Source organism: Peromyscus maniculatus, chromosome 19, assembly GCF_049852395.1.
Source record: "Peromyscus maniculatus bairdii isolate BWxNUB_F1_BW_parent chromosome 19, HU_Pman_BW_mat_3.1, whole genome shotgun sequence".
NCBI classification, from domain to species: domain Eukaryota; kingdom Metazoa; phylum Chordata; class Mammalia; order Rodentia; family Cricetidae; genus Peromyscus; species Peromyscus maniculatus.
Window position 1 is genome coordinate 54871897 of NC_134870.1, and position 22947 is coordinate 54894843.

Below are 22947 nucleotides of genomic sequence, written 5' to 3' on the forward strand. Positions count from 1 at the left end.
ACTTTGCCGTTTCCCCCTGGGTAAAGAGCCTCACCATCAGAATACAGTGCCGTCTGAAAGGCTTTGTGCAGGAGCAATGGAGAATAGGACTTTCACGTGCTTCTTCTAGTGCCCTCTGAACTAACAGCTTAAAGTTCCTGCAGATAACACACCTTTGAACAAACTAGCATAAACTAACTAGATATTATATTTTAAGAGCAAGACCAACATAAGAAATCCATCATTTTCCTGTAGTGATACTAAACATCTCATCTATAGACTCAGTGGATGTTCATGTGCAATAAAACCTTTGTGCCATTACTTGGCAAATCACATGAATGACATGTAATTAGAATACCAAGTCTCTTGAACAGTGTTTCCAAATGCTGACATGACTGTAAAGAAATACAAAGCGAATACTGTTTGTAAAATAAGCAAATGTAACCTTAGTAATTTGCTTTGTATTGAACTATTCTGTGCTTATGTGCTGTGCTCCCTCCTACTTGAAATTGTTTTATGTCCTTTAAGAAAGTCCCTGGAACACTAATAGCCACAGGTAATAAGTTGAAGATCACTTATCTACACATATGGTGAATTTTCCTAGAATGATCAGGAAGGCTTTGAACCTCTGACAATGACTTTGAAATTTTAATCTTTTTTTCAATATGGAACTCATATAGTGACATTTATGGGTTGATATTGCACACCCTAAAATTACCTTTGGAGGCAATCAAGTTTTTGTAGCTCCAAGGATAGTAAGTAGAATCGACTGTTTCTCACATCCATACCTAGCACACATGCATTCACACTCACATCCAACAGCATTCAGGCTTGCTGCAAAGCATATGTCTCAGGCAAGTGGCTGGGAGGAGGAGGAGGAGTTGGGAAGGGAAAGACAAAGGCAGAAGGAGGGACTTTTGTGAGCATTAATCAGGGCTTTAGTATTTATAGTGCACAATTTTTGGTTTCTAGTCTTTTTTGTGTGTGTATTTCTGTAATTGTGGCCCTTGATTGCTGGGACCTGTCCACCGCTGGGGATCGTCGGGAGAATCTTGCAGCCTGACTCTCGATGTTTGCTGTAACTGAAACACCTCATCTAAACTCCTCCTCAGCTGAGCTGAGTCCAGACTGCCAGCCAGCAGAGCCACGTCAGGCCATCAGGGTCCCCTGATACTCCTTCCTCTCTGATCTCTGCTGCTTGGCTTGCGTTTCTGTCCCAACACCAACTCTATTGTCTGACATGTGAACAAGCGGGCACAGTTGTCTCTATTTCTTTCTCTACATCCGGTTGTTAATCTCAGTACCATGGCTGAGTGATTGTTGTGAAAACTGTCCTTTGCTCTGTGCTCTTTCAGATGTGGCCCTAGACTACTCACTGGACACCTAGCACTTTACTGTGCCAGTTTTCTACATTTGATGCTGTATCATATCTAATTAGATTACAGAATATTTGTAGGAAGAAACTTTAGCCACATTCTAATTAAGACTTGAAGCAGCAAAACAAAGCTGGCACCTCTAACACAATTGGAAAACCGTGCCTTCCAGTATTTCCAAAGTTCACTGCTGGTTGAGAATGACTGCTCGGTAGCATGTGGAGAGAGGATTCTATTATGTTCTTCCCAGCTGTCCCTTGACTCAGTGTAAGTAGCCTAGTATTTGAGGGGTCTTTCCTAACTACACCCCTTCTATCTCCCGAGTCTCTGTGGAACTGATGCTGAGAACTCTTAACATCTAGTATAATTCAGAACATGTGGGAAATGACTGGTATATGCAGAAAGAATGATTTCCTCCTACATTTTCACCATGGACTTGTATATTCTCCAAGTGACTGATGAACCTTTTAGATTAATTTTGTCTTTAGCTTGAAAATGAGCATAATTGGGTTGTAATGAAGTTAAATGTTACAACATGCTCCAAACATTTACAATAGGTATTTACTGCACATTGGTTTAATACTTGGTTGTTGAGTGATTTCTGTATTTGTTCAGTGTATGTTGGGTTCATGCTATGAACTAGGTCCTGAGCTAGAACCAGTTGGAGAGTGCTTTAGCCACACCCACATGGAGCAGATGCCGGCATTGAACAGCTCCTGTTCTGGCCTGGGAACCAGTGTGCAGTTCATAATGTGGCTCTCAGACTACTTAAGGTGTGGACCAATGGAGAGAGTCCCAGACAGATGATTGATCAGCAGAGCCATTGGCTTGATATCAGGGGGAAAAGAGGTCCAGGCAGATGTCGTAGCATGTTGGATGCCAGTGTGGATAGGAGCGGTGAGTGTGGCCAGCAGAGCAGTGAGGAGAGAAAATCACAATTGATAGGTTAGAATCTGTTACAGTGCCTTTCTGAAATGAGGAACTGCTTGCCACATTGATCCAGGTTTTCTGTCTTCTCCTTTTCATTTTACCACGTTTAGTCTTCTGCTTTCTACTTGTCCTTTCCAGGTCAGGCCCCCAGAATCTCACCTTGTCACCATTCATTTAAAAATAAAAGAGGGATTTTTGACAGAAGGGTGTGTTTCCAACAGGGCATCTTAGGAGTTGGCAAGCCCCTCCCTCCCTGCGGTTCTCCTACCACAGCCACCCGACCACAGGACCCCGAAGTTAGCTGCACTCTTTTTGCTGGTCTCTGACACATTCATTTGGTTTCAAGTGAGAGGAGTGTTGTCTCTCTTCTACCGGAGAGGGACACTGCTGGTATTATCCACTAGCCGTCTCAGCCCCTGAGTGGGTAGTCATTTCAGTCCTGGAAGACAGAAAGTTTGGATGTAGGGAAGTCAGCTGCCCATATAACAGTCATCTTGTTACAAAGAGCTTCCAGTCCTGCTGTTTGGGGCTCTCGGCTCTTTGGCTGGACTTGGAAGTTTATTTCCTGTGCTGTTGTAAAGACTCTTAATATATTAAAATTTCAGTCTCTTATTATTTAATAATTGTGTAATAATTGCCTATGAGCTTCAGAAGAAATACCTTCAAAATATATCTTCTTCTCCTTCTCCTTCTTCTTCTTCTTTTTTGTTTTTTGAGACAGGGTTTCTCTGTGTAGTTTTTGGTGCCTGTCCTGTATCTCGCCCTGTAGACCAGGCTGGCCTCGAACTCACAGAGATCTGCTTGGCTCTGCCTCCCAAGTGCTGGGATTAAAGGTATGTGCCACCACTGCCCAGCTCAAAATATATTTTCTATGTAAGATTTAATGAACATTTGCATTTAATATTTATAACTACATCTCATTTTTGTCCTGTTAAATAAGTTGCAATAAAATATAAAGACTCTACTTCTTGATATGTTTAGTATCTTTTCTTATTTTGGAAGCACATGGAAAAGAAAGAAAATGACAGGAACTGTATTACCATGTTATCATTCACACCTGAGCAAGAATTCTCATTCCATCCAAAAGCAGGTTTTTAAGATAAATATAGTATTGTCTGTTTCCAGAGGAGATTGTCATTTTCAGGGTGGTATGACCATGGCCATATTGTTTAATTCTCAATGTGACCGGATTCTCTGAGGAACTCATTAGCATGGAGAAACAGCAGTTTTAACAGCAGAGGGCGCCAAATACCCATATTGGGCAGACAGATTTTCTTGCTATTTCTGTGTCTCCTCCAATCTTTCCTCTTCTTCCTCCCTTCTTTTTTCTTGTTACCTAAAATAGCCAATGCTGAAGCCACCTTGTGAATATTTTCTAGTAGGTGAGGAGGATTTCCCTCATCTACTTTAGATTATTTTAAAAGTACAATAAGACATCTATTTATTTTTATCCAATGTACTTTTTACATTTATTTTTACAAGAAAATTTGAAATCCCTTTAAATCACTTTCATCAATAAAATCTCATGTTAAAAATAAAGGGGACAGCCGGGCGGTGGTGGCGCACGCCTTTAATCCCAGCACTTGGGAGGCAGAGCCAGGCGGATCTCTGTGAGTTCGAGGCCAGCCTGGGCTACCAAGTGAGCTCCAGGAAAAGGCGCAAAGCTACACAGAGAAACCCTGTCTCGAAAAACCAAAAAAAAAAAAAAAAAAAAAAAAAAAAAAAAATAAAGGGGACAATTACTGTTTCTTTTTCTGCCAAAATAGTTTTTGATATTAAATCAGTTTTTTATGCTAAGGAAACATAAGTTGTTTAAACCATTCATTATAAATAGGATACCTATACAATTCTGCATTTTATGAAATAGTAAATGAATATTTTTTAGTAAAAAATTTTCTTGTAATCTATTTTAGAGTTCAGTGTTGCTGTTTAAAGAGGGGTCTGTGTATATGGTAGACATTCGTTTTCTAACCTGTCTTAATCACTGATTTCAAAGCTAATTCGAATTTAAAAAATATATCACCAAAAGCTAGGGAAATGGCTTATTTGGTAAAGTGGGTGCTAGACAAGCCTTTGGACCTGCCCGAGTTTGGGTCCCTGCAGCCAGGCACTGCTGAGCATGGCAGTGCACATAATCCCAGTGCTGGGGAGGTGGCACAGCGTGAGCTGAATCTGTCAGCGCTAAGTTGAGGAAGCTGAGCACTGGCCTGCACATTCATGTGCATACACCCATGCCAACACACATACCCAACAACCAGTACCATGTGCACGTGCGATTCACATACGCACACACACGCAAAACAATGTATCTGTCTTACATTTGATTATGAAAATCAACTAACATAGTACTTGGTAGTACAAATCAACTCTACTTTTAGATAAAACCCATATCAAATGATATTATAGATTGGATTCAGAAAGAATAATAAATCACAAGACTATTTAAAGATAGCATTGAAAACTGTGTTATTGAACAATGATTTCAAAATCAGTGAGCTTTCAAGTCAGGATCAATGAAGTGAATGGTGAGAGCTTAAAAATTCTTGTTGTCAGTGGGTAAAATGCAATGCATTTAAAATCTTAAACCCATTAAAGATATTTAAGTGTAATATTGGTAGGCAGAGACAAAGCTATCAAATGTTTCAGCAGACATGATTCATCTAGGATTTATTCAGTTATATAAAATGATGGAAACTGTTATATAGACACATGTCAATGTTATTTCTCTGAACATTCTGGATTATTATGTTTTACTTGTGGGGTCTGCTACATCTGACGTGTTTATATGCTGAGATTCACGCATGCGTTGGTTGATGAGCCCTGATATCGGCATGGTAGTTCTATTGTTTTCTTTGGGTTTTACTTGAGATATTATTTTATCTAATGTTCCTACCACAGGTTCAATTTCAGTTATGAGTCAGGAGTCCAGTATTTTTTCCCCCTGTGTTTTCTTTTGTGTTATATTTTAAGTCAATTTTCCTTTTCTTAAGATTTCAAATGGTGCTGGGCATGGTGTCAGATGTATTTAAAATCCCAGCATTGTGGGCTCAGAGGCAGGTGGGTCTCAGTGAATCCCAGGACAGCCAGGGCTCCATAGAGAGAACCTGTCTCAAAACAAAAGAAATCTCACATGGTTTAATATGTACTTTCTCAAATGAAAATTGCGATAAATCAGATACTTAAAATAAGCATAAAATAAATCTGTGTACTAGCCTGTCATGTGAGTGTAGAAATATGTATAATTGCATTTACTAGGCAGTTGGAGACTCAGTCATTTTCCTTTTTAGCCATTGTCAAGTAGATTTTCAACTATTTCTTTGAGGATGAATATTTTGCTTTCTCCCAGTCGTGTTTACACAATAGGTCACTCCACAAATATTTATTGAACTGAATTAAATCCTGCTCTGTGATAACTTTAAGATGAATTGTACATCTACATTGCAGAGGTTCTAATAAATGTAGTAGAGTGGCCCTTCTAGAAAGTCCTCATGAGTTAGCTTTGAAATTGTTGAGAATATCTGATGATTTGAGTGAATTGGTCTGGTCCCGGGTGTATATATTTTATCATTAAGCCAAGAAAGCCTTGGAAATTGCTAGATCTTTTTGTTCCTTTCCTGTATCTCATCTTAGTATCACATTCTAGAAAACCAGACCTGAGAGTGACTGACTCTGTCGTTTCTTCACCTTTAGCCAATATCATCCTCCCAACTTTGACGGCATCTACTTTTTGTTGTGACAGATTGCCCAAGTCAGTAGAGTTGGTTGTCAGGCCTTGGTGGTGTGGGCAACAGCTCATCCAGTGAGGAATACTGGAAGGATGAGGCGTCGTCTCTCCTTCCCCTTCAGCCTTAATGTGTTTTCTTCTGTTGTATTTTATCTTGGTAGTGGTGTTTTCTTTATCTTTTACATTCTCTTTTTGTGTAGTAGAGTGCTATTAGGTACAGTCCCTCCACCCCCATCCCCACAGGGCACATTCAGTAGCTCTGAGAGATTGTACTAAAGAGAATCTTACAAAGTCACACCCAGTCATGGTATTAATTAGATAACCTTTTTGTTGTGAGCATGTGGCTAACTGCTGGAACACCTTCAGAAGGAGATGGAGATGCCTGAGGAGCTGCGGGTGCTGATGGGCACATGTGTGGCTGACATCAGACGAGACCGGTTGAAGTCTGTCTACCTTCTGGTTTCCTTCTGCCTTCTTTTGTTCAAGCCCTTCTTATTGCTTCAGCAATTTCTTAGCCAGACTTGTTTGATTTTATGTTGTTTGGTTGATAATAATCTCTTTTTTCTAAAAGAATGTTGTAGGTATTTTTCAGAAAAAACATCCTCAGGAGCACTGTGGAGACCTCTTCATTTTACCTTATGTTACTTGTTCCTTCATACCTTTTGTCAGAGCTGTATACCTAGGATTGTGGTATTTTTGTCACATAGACAGTGCTAATAACTAGAATAGTTCCCGAACTACAGCAACAGCTTTGAAATAGTGGCTGCAATTATTAATTATAATTTTGTATCAATATTATTGGACATAACAGATATGTATAAGGTTGTACATAATTCACTTGAGTTAGTACTGGTAAGTACAAAGCACTAAGTATAGTGTGTGATATTACATGTTCAGTGTTTCAAAGGAAACCATGAAAAACAGAGCTTGGAGAAATGAAAGGCTCAAGTACATATTCTTCATTCTGTCCCATTGCTCACATCCTTTGGGTTATTGCACTTTTATCTCGATCATCTGTGTGGCTTCTGCCACCTCCATTTCATATTCATGACCCTGCTCTTGCTCCTTTTAAGCTAACAGTACTGTGTCTGGTTATGTGACTCCCGTCATTTGGATAGTTGTTCCTGACATTACTGTATAAAATTGTCTGGCTATTCCTTAGACAGATTTGTACACATTCCAGGCTATGCTAATTTGGGTCTGATGATCAGGTCCAGGAACCTGTATTTTAGTGGCACCCTGGCTTGCAAAATACAGTTCAAAGGGCCTCACTGTGGTATTGTAAGCTCTTAGTGAGCTGTGGCCTGGGCTCATCCTCTTGATCACCTGTGGGTTCCTCAGCGTCCACCCCCTCACCCCCCACTCCCCACCCCCACCCCCGATTGTCATTGCCACTATCCTTTTCTGCATTTTTCTTTCTTTTCACCATGAGTGTTTTTTTTTCATGCTCAAGTTAGCTCTTCCGTGAGGAGCTCCCTGGTCACCTGAGATAGAATTGGTAATTTCTCAGCCATGCCCCTTTAGTTTCTTATTGACTCTTTTATAGTGTAACATTATCATATTAGCAATATTCTTTATGTTGTTGACTATAATATAAAAAGATTTATATCATCCTTTAAATGTCATTTAATTCAGAGAAGTTTATATAAAGGAGGCAGTGATAACATCTGCGTGAATAATTCCTTGAGTAATTTTTGGATGGTGAACAACTTGAGATCTTTTGTGAATATGGTCATAGTGTAAACAAATGCAAAGGTCCAATATTTGAAACTTTCTGGAAATGAGAGGTGATTTGGTGTTAAGTTACAGGCTGGTGACCAGAAGTGAAATGAAATCTACAAGCAACAATAGATTCTGGAGGGTGTATTTTGATTTGCACAGAAGTCTAGATTTCCTTCTCAAGTTATAAAATGCTATTGATAATCTCTGAAGCTGGAAACATAGTCAGGAAGGATGGAAATGGAGACAGAAGAGAGACCAGTTAAAGGAATTTATTGTAACAATTACAGGAAGAGTTGATGAGCAATTGAATAATTTTGTAAGATTTTTATAATGTTCTTTGTTCATTCTGCTAGACTCTGATTGCACAGAATGACTAAGACATAGTTTGTGCATGTTTGAAATTACCTTGCAGAATAAGGAAGTTATAAGTAACTAAAACAATAACCATATAAATATTTCTGAAATATCTAAATATCTGACACATGGGAGATGGGGAACTAAATGTATTGTTGGCTAACTTTTTCCTGGGAGAATTAGAGTCCTGTCCTCAAAGTAAATGAGATACAATTGATGAGTAATACATATATATTCAAGGTATTTACTGTACTGATTTGATGTGCATATATGTTGTGATTGAGAATTAGGGCCATGTAGAAGAGGACTTAGAGGAGAATAAAGGCAGACTCATGCAAAAGGAAAAATGAAAGGATTTGTATGTCAGGAGTCACAGATATGGTTCAAGAGCCTGCCTGTTCGTTTGTTAAAGCTGAAAGGGGGTTTTATAAATGGGCCTTCTATATTTTATTTTATAGATTTATTTTCTAGTTATGAAAAGATAGCATGTGTTATTTTGTGTAATTTAACAAATATATAAAATGTGTAAAAAATGTTCTATGATTCCATCAAAAAATAATTACTATTTACATTCTGTTATAACATGTATGGATTTTACAAGTACACATTCATACACACAAGCATCATGTACATGAACTGTTCAGTATACATGCTTATCTCCATAAGACAATGTCAGAATCAGAAGACAATGGAGGACCTGGCCTGAGGAGCCTCTACACTTTGAATAGATTTGGCTAAAATGGACAGAAAATAAAGGAGAGAAGTAGAAGGAACATGGTCAGGATCTCCTTACTCTTATGTCTGAAACCCGAAGACTTGACTATGTCTTTGGAGGGAATTTGGCAGGGGAAAGACTGAAGGAAGGTAAGTGCTGAAGGAAGGATTTCAGTGCTCAGTGCTCCAGAAGGACCACAGCTTCTTCAGGGGCAGCTACAGTTCATTTTCAGAGTCTGCTAATGTTACTGAAGCCAATTTTAATGACGAAGGAGACTCCCACTTCAGTAATAAGAATTTATTAATGTATACTTGGTTTTAAATTAATTGGTATTTTAATGATTGTGTCAGTGTAAAGTCATTGCATAAGCTCGTATCTTTTACATGCTGCTGGTTGGCAAAGATTTTCTAGAAGCCCCAAAAAGACAGCTTCATAAACATTTTAATTCAGCTATTTATTGCTCATTAATGAATGTTGAGATTAAATACTTTGAATTATAACTATTTTTAAAAAATATTTGTTACAGGGGAATTTACCTAAATATTCTCATAACTCCCTGATGGTTCAAGCAATAAAGACAAACCTAACAGATCCGGACATCCATGTGCTGTTCTTTGATGTGGAAGCTTTGATTATTCAACTCCTGACTGAAGAAGCCTCTAGGCCGAATACTGCACTTATTTCCCCAGAGAATTTGCAAAAAGCATCTGGCAGTTCAGACAAAGGGGGCTCTTTTCTAACTGGGAAACGAGCAGCAGTTCTTTTCCAGCAAGTGAAGGAGACTATCAAAGAGAACATAAAGGAACACCTCCTCGATGAGGAAGAGGAGGACGAGGAGACGATGAGGCAGAGAAGAGAAGACAGTGACCCTGAGTACCGGGCTAGCAAGTCCAAGCCGCTGACCTTACTAGAGTACAATCTAACCATGGACACTGCAAAATTATTCATGTCCTGTCTTCATGCCTGGGGTCTGAATGAGGTTCTGGATGAAGTCTGTCTTGATCGTCTCGGAATGCTGAAACCTCACTGCACGGTGTCCTTTGGTCTCTTATCGAGAGGAGGTCATATGTCGTTGATGCTTCCTGGTTATAATCAGGCGGCTGGTAAACTCCTTCCTGGGAAAGCAGAAATAGGAAGGAAGCTGCCGACAGCTGAGGGAGTAGGAAAGGGGACCTACACAGTGTCTCGAGCCGTCACCACTCAACATCTGCTGTCCATCATATCTCTGGCAAACACTTTAATGAGTATGACCAATGCGACTTTCATTGGTGATCACATGAAGAAGGGCCCGACCAGGTGTGACTATGTAGTTTGATTTTATTCTTTATTTTCAAAAGGGATAAATGACCATACTCTATTTTTGTTATTGTTTATTGCTCTTTTTTTTTTTTTTTTGCTCTGTGCATACTTCCACTTTAGTGACACATTAGGGATTCCTATTGAAACTAGTTTAAAACACAATACAATTACAGCAATATTATATAAGTGTAGTCATACTTAGTTGCAATTTTAAATGGCTTTACAATTATAGGAGTTGGTCACAGAGGATAGCTCTTGAATAAATTAAATCTTTAAATTTTTTTTTTTATTAAAGATGATTTATTTTTTTTTGAGATAACCCTAACTAGTCTGTAATCAGCATAGACAAAGGCCAGCCTTGATCTCACAGAGGCTGGCCTAACTCTGCCTCCTGAGTAATGAGGTTAAAGGTGTGGGCCACCACAAATAGCATTTTTTTTTTAATTATGTGCTTATATGTGGGTCTGTGCATGTGTGAATGTAGATGCCCGTGGAGTCCAGAAGAGGATGTTACATTCCCTGGGGCTGGAGTTACAGGTGGTTATGGGCTGCCCAATGGGGTGCTGGGAACCACTCCAGTCCTCTGCAAGAACAGTATGTACTCTTAACTGCTCAGCCATCTCTTTGAGCTCCATAAGTATAGCCTTGAATTATAGCTTGTGGAAGTTTGAATTGACATTCAGTTCAAATGTGTATCCATTCACAATGCTTTTCATTGTAATTTTTATGCAGTAACAATGTGTCCAGTGATTGGTTCTGGAATGTGGTAATAAGTCTAGTCCAAATTTTGCAATAGGGAAGAGAAAATAACTTGTAAAACAGACTACTTTAAAAACAGAATATTTTGATGTTTTTAAATACTTAGCCTGAATGCTATTTCTCAAAGTTATAAAGACAACTTGTTATTATGCTTTATTAAAGCTGACCACATCAGTTTTTTAAACTAAGAAATACTTAGATAGCATTCATTTTGTGCCATGTTTTCTTGTAATTACCCTACAAAAATTCAATGTCTTTAATCTTGTAAATACTTTTATATGGGGTTATTTTGAGCCAGAATTCAAAAGAGATACCTTACCTCTAGACTCCAAGGTTTCTTTATGCTTTATTGCCATATATATGGTTAAATACTTTTCAAAGCAGTTTATTATTCCATGAATTCCTAGGTGCTAGTGATAATGGAGTAGGTTGAAATTCCAGGATGTTAATAGTAGAGAAGGTGAAGAATGATTTTTGCCTGCAAATAGTAGTTCATTGGAGTGTTCAAAAATATGTGTTAAGACTAACAGAAAGTAAAAATTTATTACAAAAAATTTTATTTTCTACTTCATAATCATGTAGTTATTTTGCCAGTAATCTAAATGGACAGCATAAATAGTACAAAACTTAGAAAATGACTGTCTTTTTGAAATCATAATTTGAAAATGTTCTTTGTATGTTTCTTTTCGATCTAGAGAATGACATTTTGATAGCTCTGGAAATAGGAAAATGTTCAATGTTTCTTTTTCTTCTTTTAAAGGCCACCTAGACCAGGCACCCCAGACCTTTCTAAGGCAAGGGGTTCCCCTCCAACTTCCAGTAATATTGTGCAAGGACAGATTAAACAAGGTAAAATTAAATCTTACTAAGTAATTGGCGTGACATTTCAGCTGTAGAAACTGAGAAGGCCTTGCTAATGTATAATCATAATATTTTGTTTGTCTCAGATTGTTAAAAGAGAGAAAAGTTGTTATATTCCAGATGTAAATATGGATAATTAAGATGTCAGTTACAAATAAATCAGATTTATTTGGAAATTGATAACTGAGCATATTTCAGATAATTTTATTATATGGTCTTTGGCCTAATTTGTATGTATTAGGGCCACCTTAACTTGACAACAGTAGTTAACTGTGTGTATCTTAAGTTTAAAAGTTATACCTTTTTTTAAACTCTGCTTGGGAATGATTGAAATCACAGATTTATGTTACAACTAGTCTCCTATTGTCTGCTAGTGGTGTCCACATTGCTGTTCACAAGTCGAGATTCTATTAAACTGTTCTTTATTTTTAAATAATATACCATAACTTTCTTTTTTTTTGTTTTTTTCATTAGGGAGTAGGAGAGGGGGAAGGCTGAATTTCTCCTCTTGAAATTCTAAACATTTCTGTGAATTAATATGCTCAGTTGTTCTAGAATGTGGATTTTTTTATAGCCGTTTAAAGATCAAGGTGAAGAATAGATTGTATATAAAACAAATGACTTTTAGTTGCAAGATAGCTCATCATGATGTGCAAATACTCCAGAATTAGAAACAGCAACAACCCTTACAATAAAGTACTTCTGGAATTTCAAATAAAGGGGATGCAATTAGCACCACCAAACTTTTCTGGTGACCTCCTCTTCCTCCTCCGCTTTTTAATTTTAAAATATTTTTCACTGTCCCACCATCTGTATTGAAATTCAACAATGTTTATGATTTATTTTGTACTTCTTGATATGAGTTTAGTTCACTGTATAGTATATATATTCTTTTGTGTTTGGCCTCTACTGTCAAATTTATCAATTTTATTGCATTAGAACTATAGTTTGTTATTTTCATTGCTGTGTATTATTCTGTTGAATGAATATACCACAATTTATACATATTTTCTCGATTTAGATTTTCTTCCAAGATGCCCTTTATTGTATTAAGGAGATACTATATATTCCAAATTTGTTGAGATTTTAACTTTACTAATAGTAGGTGTTAAATTTAGTCAGATTTTCTTTCTGCATCTGTTGATATAATTATATGATTTTCCTCCTATATTTTCTTCATAAGATAAAGAGTATTGACTTTTTTTTTGAAGAATACTTGGCATATAAATCACAATTCATCCTGATGACTTATCCATTTTATAGATTATTAAATATAACTAGTAAATTTTTGTTGAAGACGTGTGGTTTTCATGGGGATTTTAGGGTGTGGTTTCCTTTCTGTTAATGGCTTTCTGTAGCTGGTGACAGGGTAGTGGCCTCACAGAGTCAGAGAAAGGTGATCCTTCTCTTTGGACTTTCCTGGAATGGTTTGTATAGATGAATATTATTTACTCTTTATTTGGGTTGTCTGATAAATGAAAGCCTGTAGGCCTCAAGTTTTCCTTATAAGATTTTTAATTATGTATTTTATTTTTTTACATATATTTCAGACATTTAGACATTTTCTTTAGTGAACTTTCTGTTAAATTTATCAGGCAAAAGGTCCTAGAAATTCTTTTTTTTTTTTTTTTTCTGGAGCTGAGGACCAAACCCAGGGCCTTGGGCTTGCTAGGCAAGCGCTCTACCACTGAGCTAAATCCCCAACCGAGGTTCTAGAAATTCTTAAAACCCCTTTTTCCTTTTTGTTACTCATCTTCTTCTTCTTCTTCTTTTTTTTAATCTAGATTGTCTAGTAGAAAACAATTTTTAGGAACTTCCCTCAGACCCAGCTATGTTTAATTGACTTCTGTGGTTTTTCAGCTTTCATGTTCTTTGATTTATAATTACTGTCATCTCGTTTCTGTTTGAAATTCACTTTTCTGCTTGTAGTTTAAGGGGACTCCGAAGTTAATGACATATGACTGTTGTCCCGGATTCCCTCATATTTAGTGCTGAGGTTTCCTGTCTGAATATTGCTTGATGGCAACTCCTACATTTTCTGTACTTTTATTTGTTTTTATTTATCAATTGGCAATTTAGTGATGAAATAATTAATTTTTCCAATATTTCTAAGATTTTCCAAGGATCAGTTTGGGTTCTTTTTGATAGTGAAATAATATTACTTCCATGATTGGAATCCTTTGGATTTTTTCCATTTTACTGTATTTACTTATTTAAAAATAATTGTGCATACTTACCTGGCAGGGGAGATACCATGATTGAGCAGGTGGTTTTCCCAGGGCGAGGCTCACCCATTGCACATGGGGTGTGATTTCCCCAAATGCAGGAAACTTGACTGCATAATTTCTGGTAGTGGGGCCTGTGTTTGCACTCTCCCCTGACTTTTTGCTGTAACAAAAAGTAGCCATCCTTGACCGTGTTTCTTGGACCTTTCTTTTCTGTAAGTGCTTTTATAAAACCCTTTTCTAGCCGCCAGACAACTGGAACCGGTGAAATCAAGATGTGAAACCCAGGCGTTCTTAAGCATTTGCATTTATGTCTTGGCCATTTTGCCAAGAAATTTAAGAAATAGTCTTCAGGAAATTAGGTTCTAGGTTAATACAAAAACAAAAGAAAAACAAAACAAAAATAATTGTGCATATTAAAGGCATAGGTGTTTCAATATATTTGTATATTTTGGAATTGCTAATCAAGCTATTATTTGTATTACATTACCAGTATACACACTGGGTGTTCTATCTTGGTGAACATAGTCTGTATGTTAAGAAGTATGTAGTCTGGTATTAGGTAGCATACTTTATTATAACGTCAGGTCAAGTTGTTCTGTGATATTCAAACGTAATGTACAGTTGATCATTTTCTGACTACTTGTTTCTACTAAGTATCTAAGATGATTGAAACCTGAAGCCATAATTATTCATTTGATTATGTTTCCTTACACTTCTGTAAGATTTTTTCCATAATAGACACATGAATTTTTGGAACATTCACTCTTATTATTTGGCTTATTTATTATTATAAATGATCATCTTTATGCCTCCTGATATCCTTTTTTTTCTAAAATATACTCTATTCATAATATTTAGCATCTTTAGTTACTATTTTAATCATACAACTTTCCCATCTTTTTGCCTTTTGTCTGTTTGGGGATTTGTATTTAAGGTATGTTTCTTATGTCGGCATCGTGTAGTTACATCTTGCTCTTTCATCCAGTGTGACTTAATTTGGTTTGATTGTTTTGTTTTTGAGACAGGGTCTCTTTGTAGCCCTGTCTGTCCTGGAAATTAATCTGTAGACCAGGCTGGCCTTCAGTTTGCAGAGACGGGTCTGCTTCTGCCTCCCCAGTGCTGGGATAGAAGGTGTCTGCCACCATATCTGGCTGTGATTTGCTTTTCATTGTCTTAAGGTGTTCCCATTTAATGTTATTGTCAATCTAGTTAGACTGAGTCTTTGTTTGCTGTGTTTCCATTGCCTTACATCCCTTTGTATATTTCTTTCTTTTGCTATCATTTGGATTACCAGGTATCTTTGAGTCTGTTTCTTATTTCATAATTTTTAGTGGCTTTTGGAATTATTTTACGTAGTGCTTTAAATATTTTTTCTCAGTGGTCTCATTATATGTAAATTTGTGCTTAAAATGGTCTCATTTGTCAATGATGCCTTAAATTTTTAAAATTTTATTTATTTAAATATTTATTTGTGTGTCTGTGTGTTTTTCCATGTCCACATTTGCCATGGGGTAGATGTGGAAGTCAGAGGACAAACTACTGGAAATCTCAGGTATTTAGCTTGGCTGCACCTGCTTATAAGCAATGAACTCTCTCACAAGACTACTTTTGTGCCCCCCCCATTTGATTTAGTTTCTACTATAGTAGTTTCAGCTTAATTAGTCTTTTTTCATCAGGTTCTGAAACTTTCTTTAATCCTATCTTAATGTATTTTTGGCCTGGGTGATGATTTTTGTATCTTTTCTAACTATCTCACTTTGAATGTATACGATTATCTAATTATTGTCATATATTTGCTTGTTCTGAGTTTGTTTTTAATTATTCTTATTAGGGACTGTACTTCCCTGTCTCTGTGAATGTTCATGCTTGCTTAACATGGCAGATGCTTAAAATTTTGTCAGACAGAATACAAAAAGGGTTTTTTGCATCCTTACAAACCTTCTTGAGCTTTCTTTTAAGATGGAATTCTGTGAAAGCAGTTTGAACTGGTAGATTTTTAAGCAGTGCTCTAAATAAGGTAAATTATTCCCTATTACTGAGGCAAGATCTTCCTTAGAACTCTATTAAATGCTCTATGATTCTGAGGATTCCCAATAGGCTGGTGGAGAAAGGCACCACCAACTTGTTTCTAGGCTTTATGATGGTTCATTCTCCCTTCCTTGCTGGTTTCTTGAAGCGTTCTGACTAATACTCTGCTAGAACCTGAGGAGAACCTTCTGCACAACTGCAGCCCTTGTGGTGAAATATCGTGTACCCCAATATATTGTGTACCGTAATAAACTTATGGGGGGATCAGAGGACAGAGCCAACTACTAGATTAGACATAGAGGCCAGACAGTGGTGGCACACACCTTAATCCTATCACTTGGGAGGCAGAGATCTGTGTTCAAGGCCACACTGGAAACAGAGTTAGGCAGTGGTGGCACATGCCTTTAATCCCAGCACTTGAGATGTCATGCCTTTTCTTGGAAAACACGCACACCGTTAATCCCAGGAAGTGACATGGCTGGGTGGAGAATGCCCCTCAGGGGTGCAGACTCAGAGGCTTTCACTCTGAGGATTCGTGGGAACAGGATCGGTTGAGGAGTTGGAGAGGTGAGGTTGGCTGTGGCTTGTTCTATTTCTCTGATCTTTCAGCTTTCACCCTAATATCTGGCTCCGGATTTTTTTTTTTAATTAATAAGACCATTTAGCAATTCGCGTTACAAGTCCTGGTATCTCTTTTCTCTCTTCTCCAACCTTTAAGTTCTGTCTGCTTTTCCCAAGACTCCAGTTTTGTGTTCCCTACTCACTGAGTTTAGATTCTCTGTGTCTTGACTTAGGAGTCTGTCAAGTTGATAAAACAGGCCAATTATAGGGTTGACTTTGTCTTATATGTATGAAAGAAAAAATTTAAGTAAAAATAAATGAAGATTAAAAAAATAACATGTTAATTCCAAACACAAAAATTTAAAGGATTCTCAGATCCATCCATTACTCCACTTCAAGCCTAGATTTCTGCTACAGATCCTGGAAAGACAGTGATAAACTGTTATTTGATTCATATAAATATTTCCTAAGATTACTCAACAAGGACTGCTTTCATTTCTTAGTGTAGATGATATAAATTCAACTCATTTCAAATTCATTTGAAAATATACTTGCAAAGAGCATACTATTATAACCTTAAGTCCTTCAACTGTGTGACTTCCTTGTGACCTTGCCACGACATTTGATCAGGTTTCCGTTCCACAACCATTCCTAGATCCTTCCCACCTCCCTACCCACCCAACTTTATGTTCTTTCTTTCTATGTCTCTCTTAAAAAACAAATAAACAAACAACAACAAAAACCCCAAAGAGGCAGAAGGCCAATACGACAAAACAAAAACAAACAAACAAACAAAACATAAATAAATTTTAAAAATGGGAAAAGAAAGCAAAATGAGACAAAAACACCACAAAATACCAATGCTTTTCTTTTTTTTTTTTGTTGACTAACTACTCCTTACCATGGGGCCTGCCCTGAATGTGGTCAATATACCCAGTAACATTCAGTTGGAGAAAACTGATTTTCCCTTTGCCAGTGGTTCTTTCAACCTTTCTTCCTTTTCTTTCACATATATTCCTGAGCCTTGATGGGAGGGGCTTGATGAAGACATTACCATTTACGACTGAATTCTCTAAAATCTCTCACTCTCTTCTCTTCACCCTGTCCAATTGTGGGTGTTTATAATATTGATTCCCATCTATTGCAAAAAGCAGCTCATTTGAAGAGCGTTGAAGGAGACACTGATCTATGAGTATAATAGTATTTCATTAGGAGTTATTTTATTGCTATATTCCTTTAGCAGAATAATAGTATCAGACTTTTCTCTAGCCCCCTGAATCTATCTGGTCTCAGGCTTATCACTTCTTTCGCAGTGTCAGGTATGGCTTCATCTCATGAAGTCAACTTTAAAGCCAGTCAATGGTTGGTTATTCCCAAAACTTCTGTGCCACTATTTCAACAATCTGTCTTGTGGATAGGTACTGTTGTAGGTTACAGAGTTTGTATCTGATTGATATTGATAATTATTTTTCTCCTCCAGTAGTGTGCAGAGTACCTTCTGATGTTTTAGGGGTTCCATGGTACCCTTTTTGCTAATGACTCAACAAGATATAACTCATTCCTGGCACTGGAGGTTTTACTTAGTTTCTTAAGATGTCTAGTTGGAATCTTAACATATATACATACATGAAATGAATCTAGATGGACTCACCAAATAATAGGGAAGACAATGTCTAACTTAACCACCACATTTTAAAAATTGGCCCATTACTCAAATTTGTTGGGGGAGCTTAAAAAAATAGGGATTGTTATCTTGCTCACTGATTTTTCATCATTTGTTGGTACAGTAGTTGATTCATAAAAGGAGCAAAAATAAATCCTTAGGTGCCCTTAATGCTTTTAGAGAAATATTTCAGTAACTAGGTACTGTGACTATAAGAACAAAATAAGTCCCTGCCTTAAGGAGTGCTTATACATATTGGAGACGATATAGAGGAGAGAGTTCATAATGCTTTAATAGGTTTATTTGCTTTTCTACCAGAGTTAGAGTGTCTGTGGCTCTTAGGCTTTCTCAGATCTCTGTGTTTTCATATGTTTAGCTCAGTATCTGAAATGTATATTAAGCACCTGATAAGTATTGATGACATGGGAAGTTTTAACAGCTTTTCATATACATTCATCTGTCACTGTAATGAATTGTTTCCCCCTAATTCTTGGTCTTATAGGACTCATTTATTTATTTTTGATGTTAGTAATGAGGGCATTTTATAAAAGATTTTAAGTCTCTGGCTATAGTTATAGACCAAGTAGAATCACCGTTGTATCTGAGCCTACTCCAGTTCTGATGTGAGTTAGTGATTATTCAGAGATTAAGAAATGCTACTTTATTTTTTAGGATATTTTAAATTTATTTTTATTTTTTATATAAATGTTTGCCTGAATATATGTAAGTGCACCACATGCATGCCTAGTGCCCACAGAGGCTAGAAGAGGGTGCCAGATCCTCTAGGACTAGAGTTAGAGCTGGCTGTGAGCCACCATGTGGGTGCTGGGAACTGAACTTGGGCTCCTCTGCAAGAGCAGCAGGAACCATTGCTCCAGCACCACTACTGTAATTTTTAAGCATTATGAGCTTCTTGATATGTTACTGCCTTAGCATTTATGCATTTCATCACTGTGGATTGCTAATTCATTCTGAAATGGTAGGTCCTTACTTCTTTCTGTTGTCTGGATGTTTGCACAGCCAGTTCCCATTAATTATTTAATTCTCTCATAGAGGATTTTTTTTTTTTTGGCCTAATGATGTTTGACAGTTCAGTTATGTATTGCTTCCTAGTTTGTTACTCAACATCTAAGTAAACATGTCTAGATTGTAAATACATATATTACTGAGGTAAGGTTTTCATATGTTTATGGGATCTCTACCATGATGTACAAAATTATACTTTGAGTAGGTGATTGACTTAGAACCTACTATGCATTGTGCTGTATGCTTTTTATTCATGCCCTGAAACAATGGATCATAACAATTATGGCCGTAATTTCCAAGACCATTACAGTTACTTAAGTCAGGGATTTATTCATGACTTGCAGAATCTCCAGAAATAATATGTTTTAAAGGTCCACAAAAAACTTCAAAGTTGTTTAAGTAGTTTTTGTAGTAATGATGCTTGCTTCAGCAACACACACTACATTTGAAATTATCATGGCTGCTGCCATAATTTATTTCTGTTGACTCAAAAACCACAGCTTTCATCGTAAAATAAGAGGCAGTTTATTTTGGAGTGACTGACCAGGAACATGATTTATGTTACCCAAAATTCCTTGTTCCAACATGGAAACAGTTTCATACTTTATAGAACAAAGAAAGCTGTGAATCAAGGCAAGTTTAAAATATATTGATAAGTCATCAGAGTGTGTAGCAGCAAGATGAAAGAAGCTTTTCTATGGCCCAAGATGATGTCTGATGACATTCTTAGCTTTTTGTGTGGCGACAGCTAGGGGTCTGCTGAGTTAGTAGATTCTAATAGGTTTCTGTCTGTTAGTCACAAGTATTATTAGTTCAGGCAAAGAAATGGTCAAGGTGTCTTCTGTCTTGAGGGCTAGATGTATGCCACGATAAGACAACTAGCCTCTGACTTGCCATGTTCCAGTCTCCTCACCATACGACAATTCTAATGAGCTTCATTTTTTAAAATTAAATTAACTTATTTTTGATGAAAATAATTTTTTTCATACAATATATTCTTCTTACAGTGGTTTCCATTCTCCCAAATTCTCCTAGATTTACCCACTTTCCCACCCACCCAAACCTATACCCTTTCTTTCTCTCTCTCATTAGAAAGCAGGCAGACATCTAAACAACAACAATAATAATAACAACAATTATTATTATAATAAACAAAATCATATAAAAATAAAAACAAGCATACCAGAACAGACACAGTCTCTTTAAGGGGTTTTTGCTCACAGTTCCAAACGATCAGTCAAATACAAAGTTAGGTTGCTAATATTTTCAAGCATTTATAGTCTTGAAAAGTTAGTTTTTAGTGTACTTATTCTCATGAAATAATTGAAATATATGTATAATAAATTAGAAGATCAAAGAACAACAAAATGACAGCCTAGAAAACTGGGGTCTATTGAGAAAATGAAGAATCAGTCTGGTGATGGTAAGTGGATGTTTCAAGATGATAGCTACTTAGCAGATAGGGGCAGAGTTGGGAACTTTGTAGTTCAGTATTTCTGGACATGCTACATGTCATGTGAGAGACAACAGTGGACTTGGTCTGTTGAAAATCACTGATTGACTAGAGTTTATATTTGAATCCAGCAGGAAAATGTTTAGGAATCCATATTGTAATAGTGCCTTCATGGTTAATGTACACATGTTCATAATAGATTAATAGTACAGCTCTCTATTATCTTTTCTGAACTAGGACACATCAAGTATGAATTTTTCATGACAAAAGGCATTAGAAAGACAATTTAGAGTTTTTGTTTTCACATTTTTATCACATTCATAGCAAAGTTATTTTGTTAATTGTGACATTTGCATGGGGCACTGGACATGTAGTCTAGCTAGTCTGATGGGATGTTACATTATTTGATTTTATTTTTACTTTGTTTTGTTTCTGATTTTTTGAGACATAGTCTTATATCAATTAGGCTTCTTTAAAGTTGCTGTATAGTCAAGGATGACTGAGCTGCTGGTGCTTCTACCCCTGTCTCCTAAGTGCTGGAATTACAGGCATATACCACCACTCCCAGGTATCATATTTAGTTTTCTACTTCAGTTAGATCTTAGGAAGAGATAAGTCCAAATTAATGATTTATCTTGAATACTGTGTGTTGATTTGAAAAATGAATAGGATGTCCATTTATACAAGACATAGAACAGCACAGACATAAAGGAAGAGTGTAAGAAGGAAAATAATGCCAGACCTAGTTCCGAATGTCTTCAGGGTAGGTCTGTGGCGGCTGGTGCTACCGGCTGTCCTGCTTCTAAAGTGTCTTTATTTGCTCCTTTTCCCTCTTTCCCTACCCGCTCCTCTTCTTCCTTCTCCCCTCCCTCCTCTCTCTCTTCCCTACTCTCCCTTCTTCCCAGGATTATGATTACCATTAACATTTTAGTTAAGGTTATTCATCATTAAATAATTGTATGTTTCCAGTGTTAAGCTTTGAAAAACTTTACTTCCTTAAGCATTGCCTTTATTTTTCGATGTTCTTTTTTTCCCCTGTGAAAAAATGGAAGGATTTTTTTTGTGCTTATAAACTAGAAGACTTTTGAGATTTGGACCAATAGGTGAAGATGAAATGCCTTTGTCATTCAAAATGTTAATCTTTGTCACATACATGTTACTCTATCACAGTAGGAGTAAAGGATGGATGGAGTTTAGGATAAGCCTTGGATAAAAACTAAACAAGGTCTATTCAGACAGAAAGCATAGACATTATAATGTTGAAAACACATGTCTATGCTACTTAAAGAAAAGCTGGAGCACATATTTATGGGCTCATATTATACAAGTTTGTTATAATGATCAAATTTTCCATGGGATGGGAAGCCATTGATGAGGCTGTGAGCTATACTAGTTCTTTCTTAAAGGACCCTCCCTGGCAAAATTACAGAACGGAGGTCTCTTTCCATGTGTAAGAAACAATAAATCATAGGTGGCACTGCAACTTTTCTGCTTTAAGAAGACGAGCAAATATGACTGTTCATCCTCTCATCCTAGTGTACCTAGAGAATTAGGGTGAAATCACACAATTAACACAGGTTTTTCAGAGAATGTGAGAAGAGCCTTGTAGTGAGGGAGGATTAGCCGGGCGGGAGTGCAGCCAGATGCATTATATACATAATCAGTTTCCTCTAAGCATGCTTAGTACTACTGTTTCCTTCAAGCACATGTAATACTGTTTCCTCTAAGCATGCTTAGTACTACTGTTTCCTTCAAGCACATGTAATACTGTTTCCTCTAAGCACATGTAGTACTACTGTTTCCTCTAAGCATGGTTAGTACTACTGTTTCCTCTAAGCATGGTTAGTACTACTGTTTCCTCTAAGCACGGTTAGTGCTACTGTTTCTACTGTTGGGGTCCCCTAGAGCAGGCTGCTCAGCATTTTTGATGGCATGAAGTTCAGCCACAGGGGGATCCCCCTTTGCTGCCAGTGCTTATAAGCTTTTTACATGGTGAGGTAAATGTTATCTAGGTCATTTTAACTGAATTTTGTAATAAACTAATGAAGAGAAATTTTAAATTTTAAATTATTCAGTGGAGGATATTAACTAGTTGGTATTCTTTTAAAGATTATAGTGGAAATTTTAGATATTATGACATGTAATTAAATAATAAATATAACACAAAATAGTCATAAGTGTATAATAAACAAAGCCCAGGTCTGTCATGATAAAAAAGCATTGCAGTTTTCCACATGAAAGTTCCGTGGGTGGGAGCGTATGGAGCTGGTTT

General features: G+C 36.9%; 1 protein-coding gene and 1 pseudogene across 4 annotated transcripts in view; both read left to right on the forward strand.

Annotated features, from left to right (window-relative positions):
• Wdr7 (WD repeat domain 7) overlaps positions 1 to 22947 on the forward strand; it is a 304595-nt gene that overhangs the window by 70694 nt on the left and 210954 nt on the right. For all 4 annotated transcript variants that reach the window (XM_006985180.4, XM_042264248.2, XM_076555361.1 and 1 more), the window contains 2 exons: positions 9324 to 10093; positions 11616 to 11704. In XM_006985180.4, the coding sequence (XP_006985242.1) occupies positions 9324 to 10093; positions 11616 to 11704 (859 nt within the window). The remainder of the gene's footprint in view (positions 1 to 9323; positions 10094 to 11615; positions 11705 to 22947) is intronic.
• Positions 13946 to 14096, forward strand: LOC121824183 (U1 spliceosomal RNA; annotated as a pseudogene).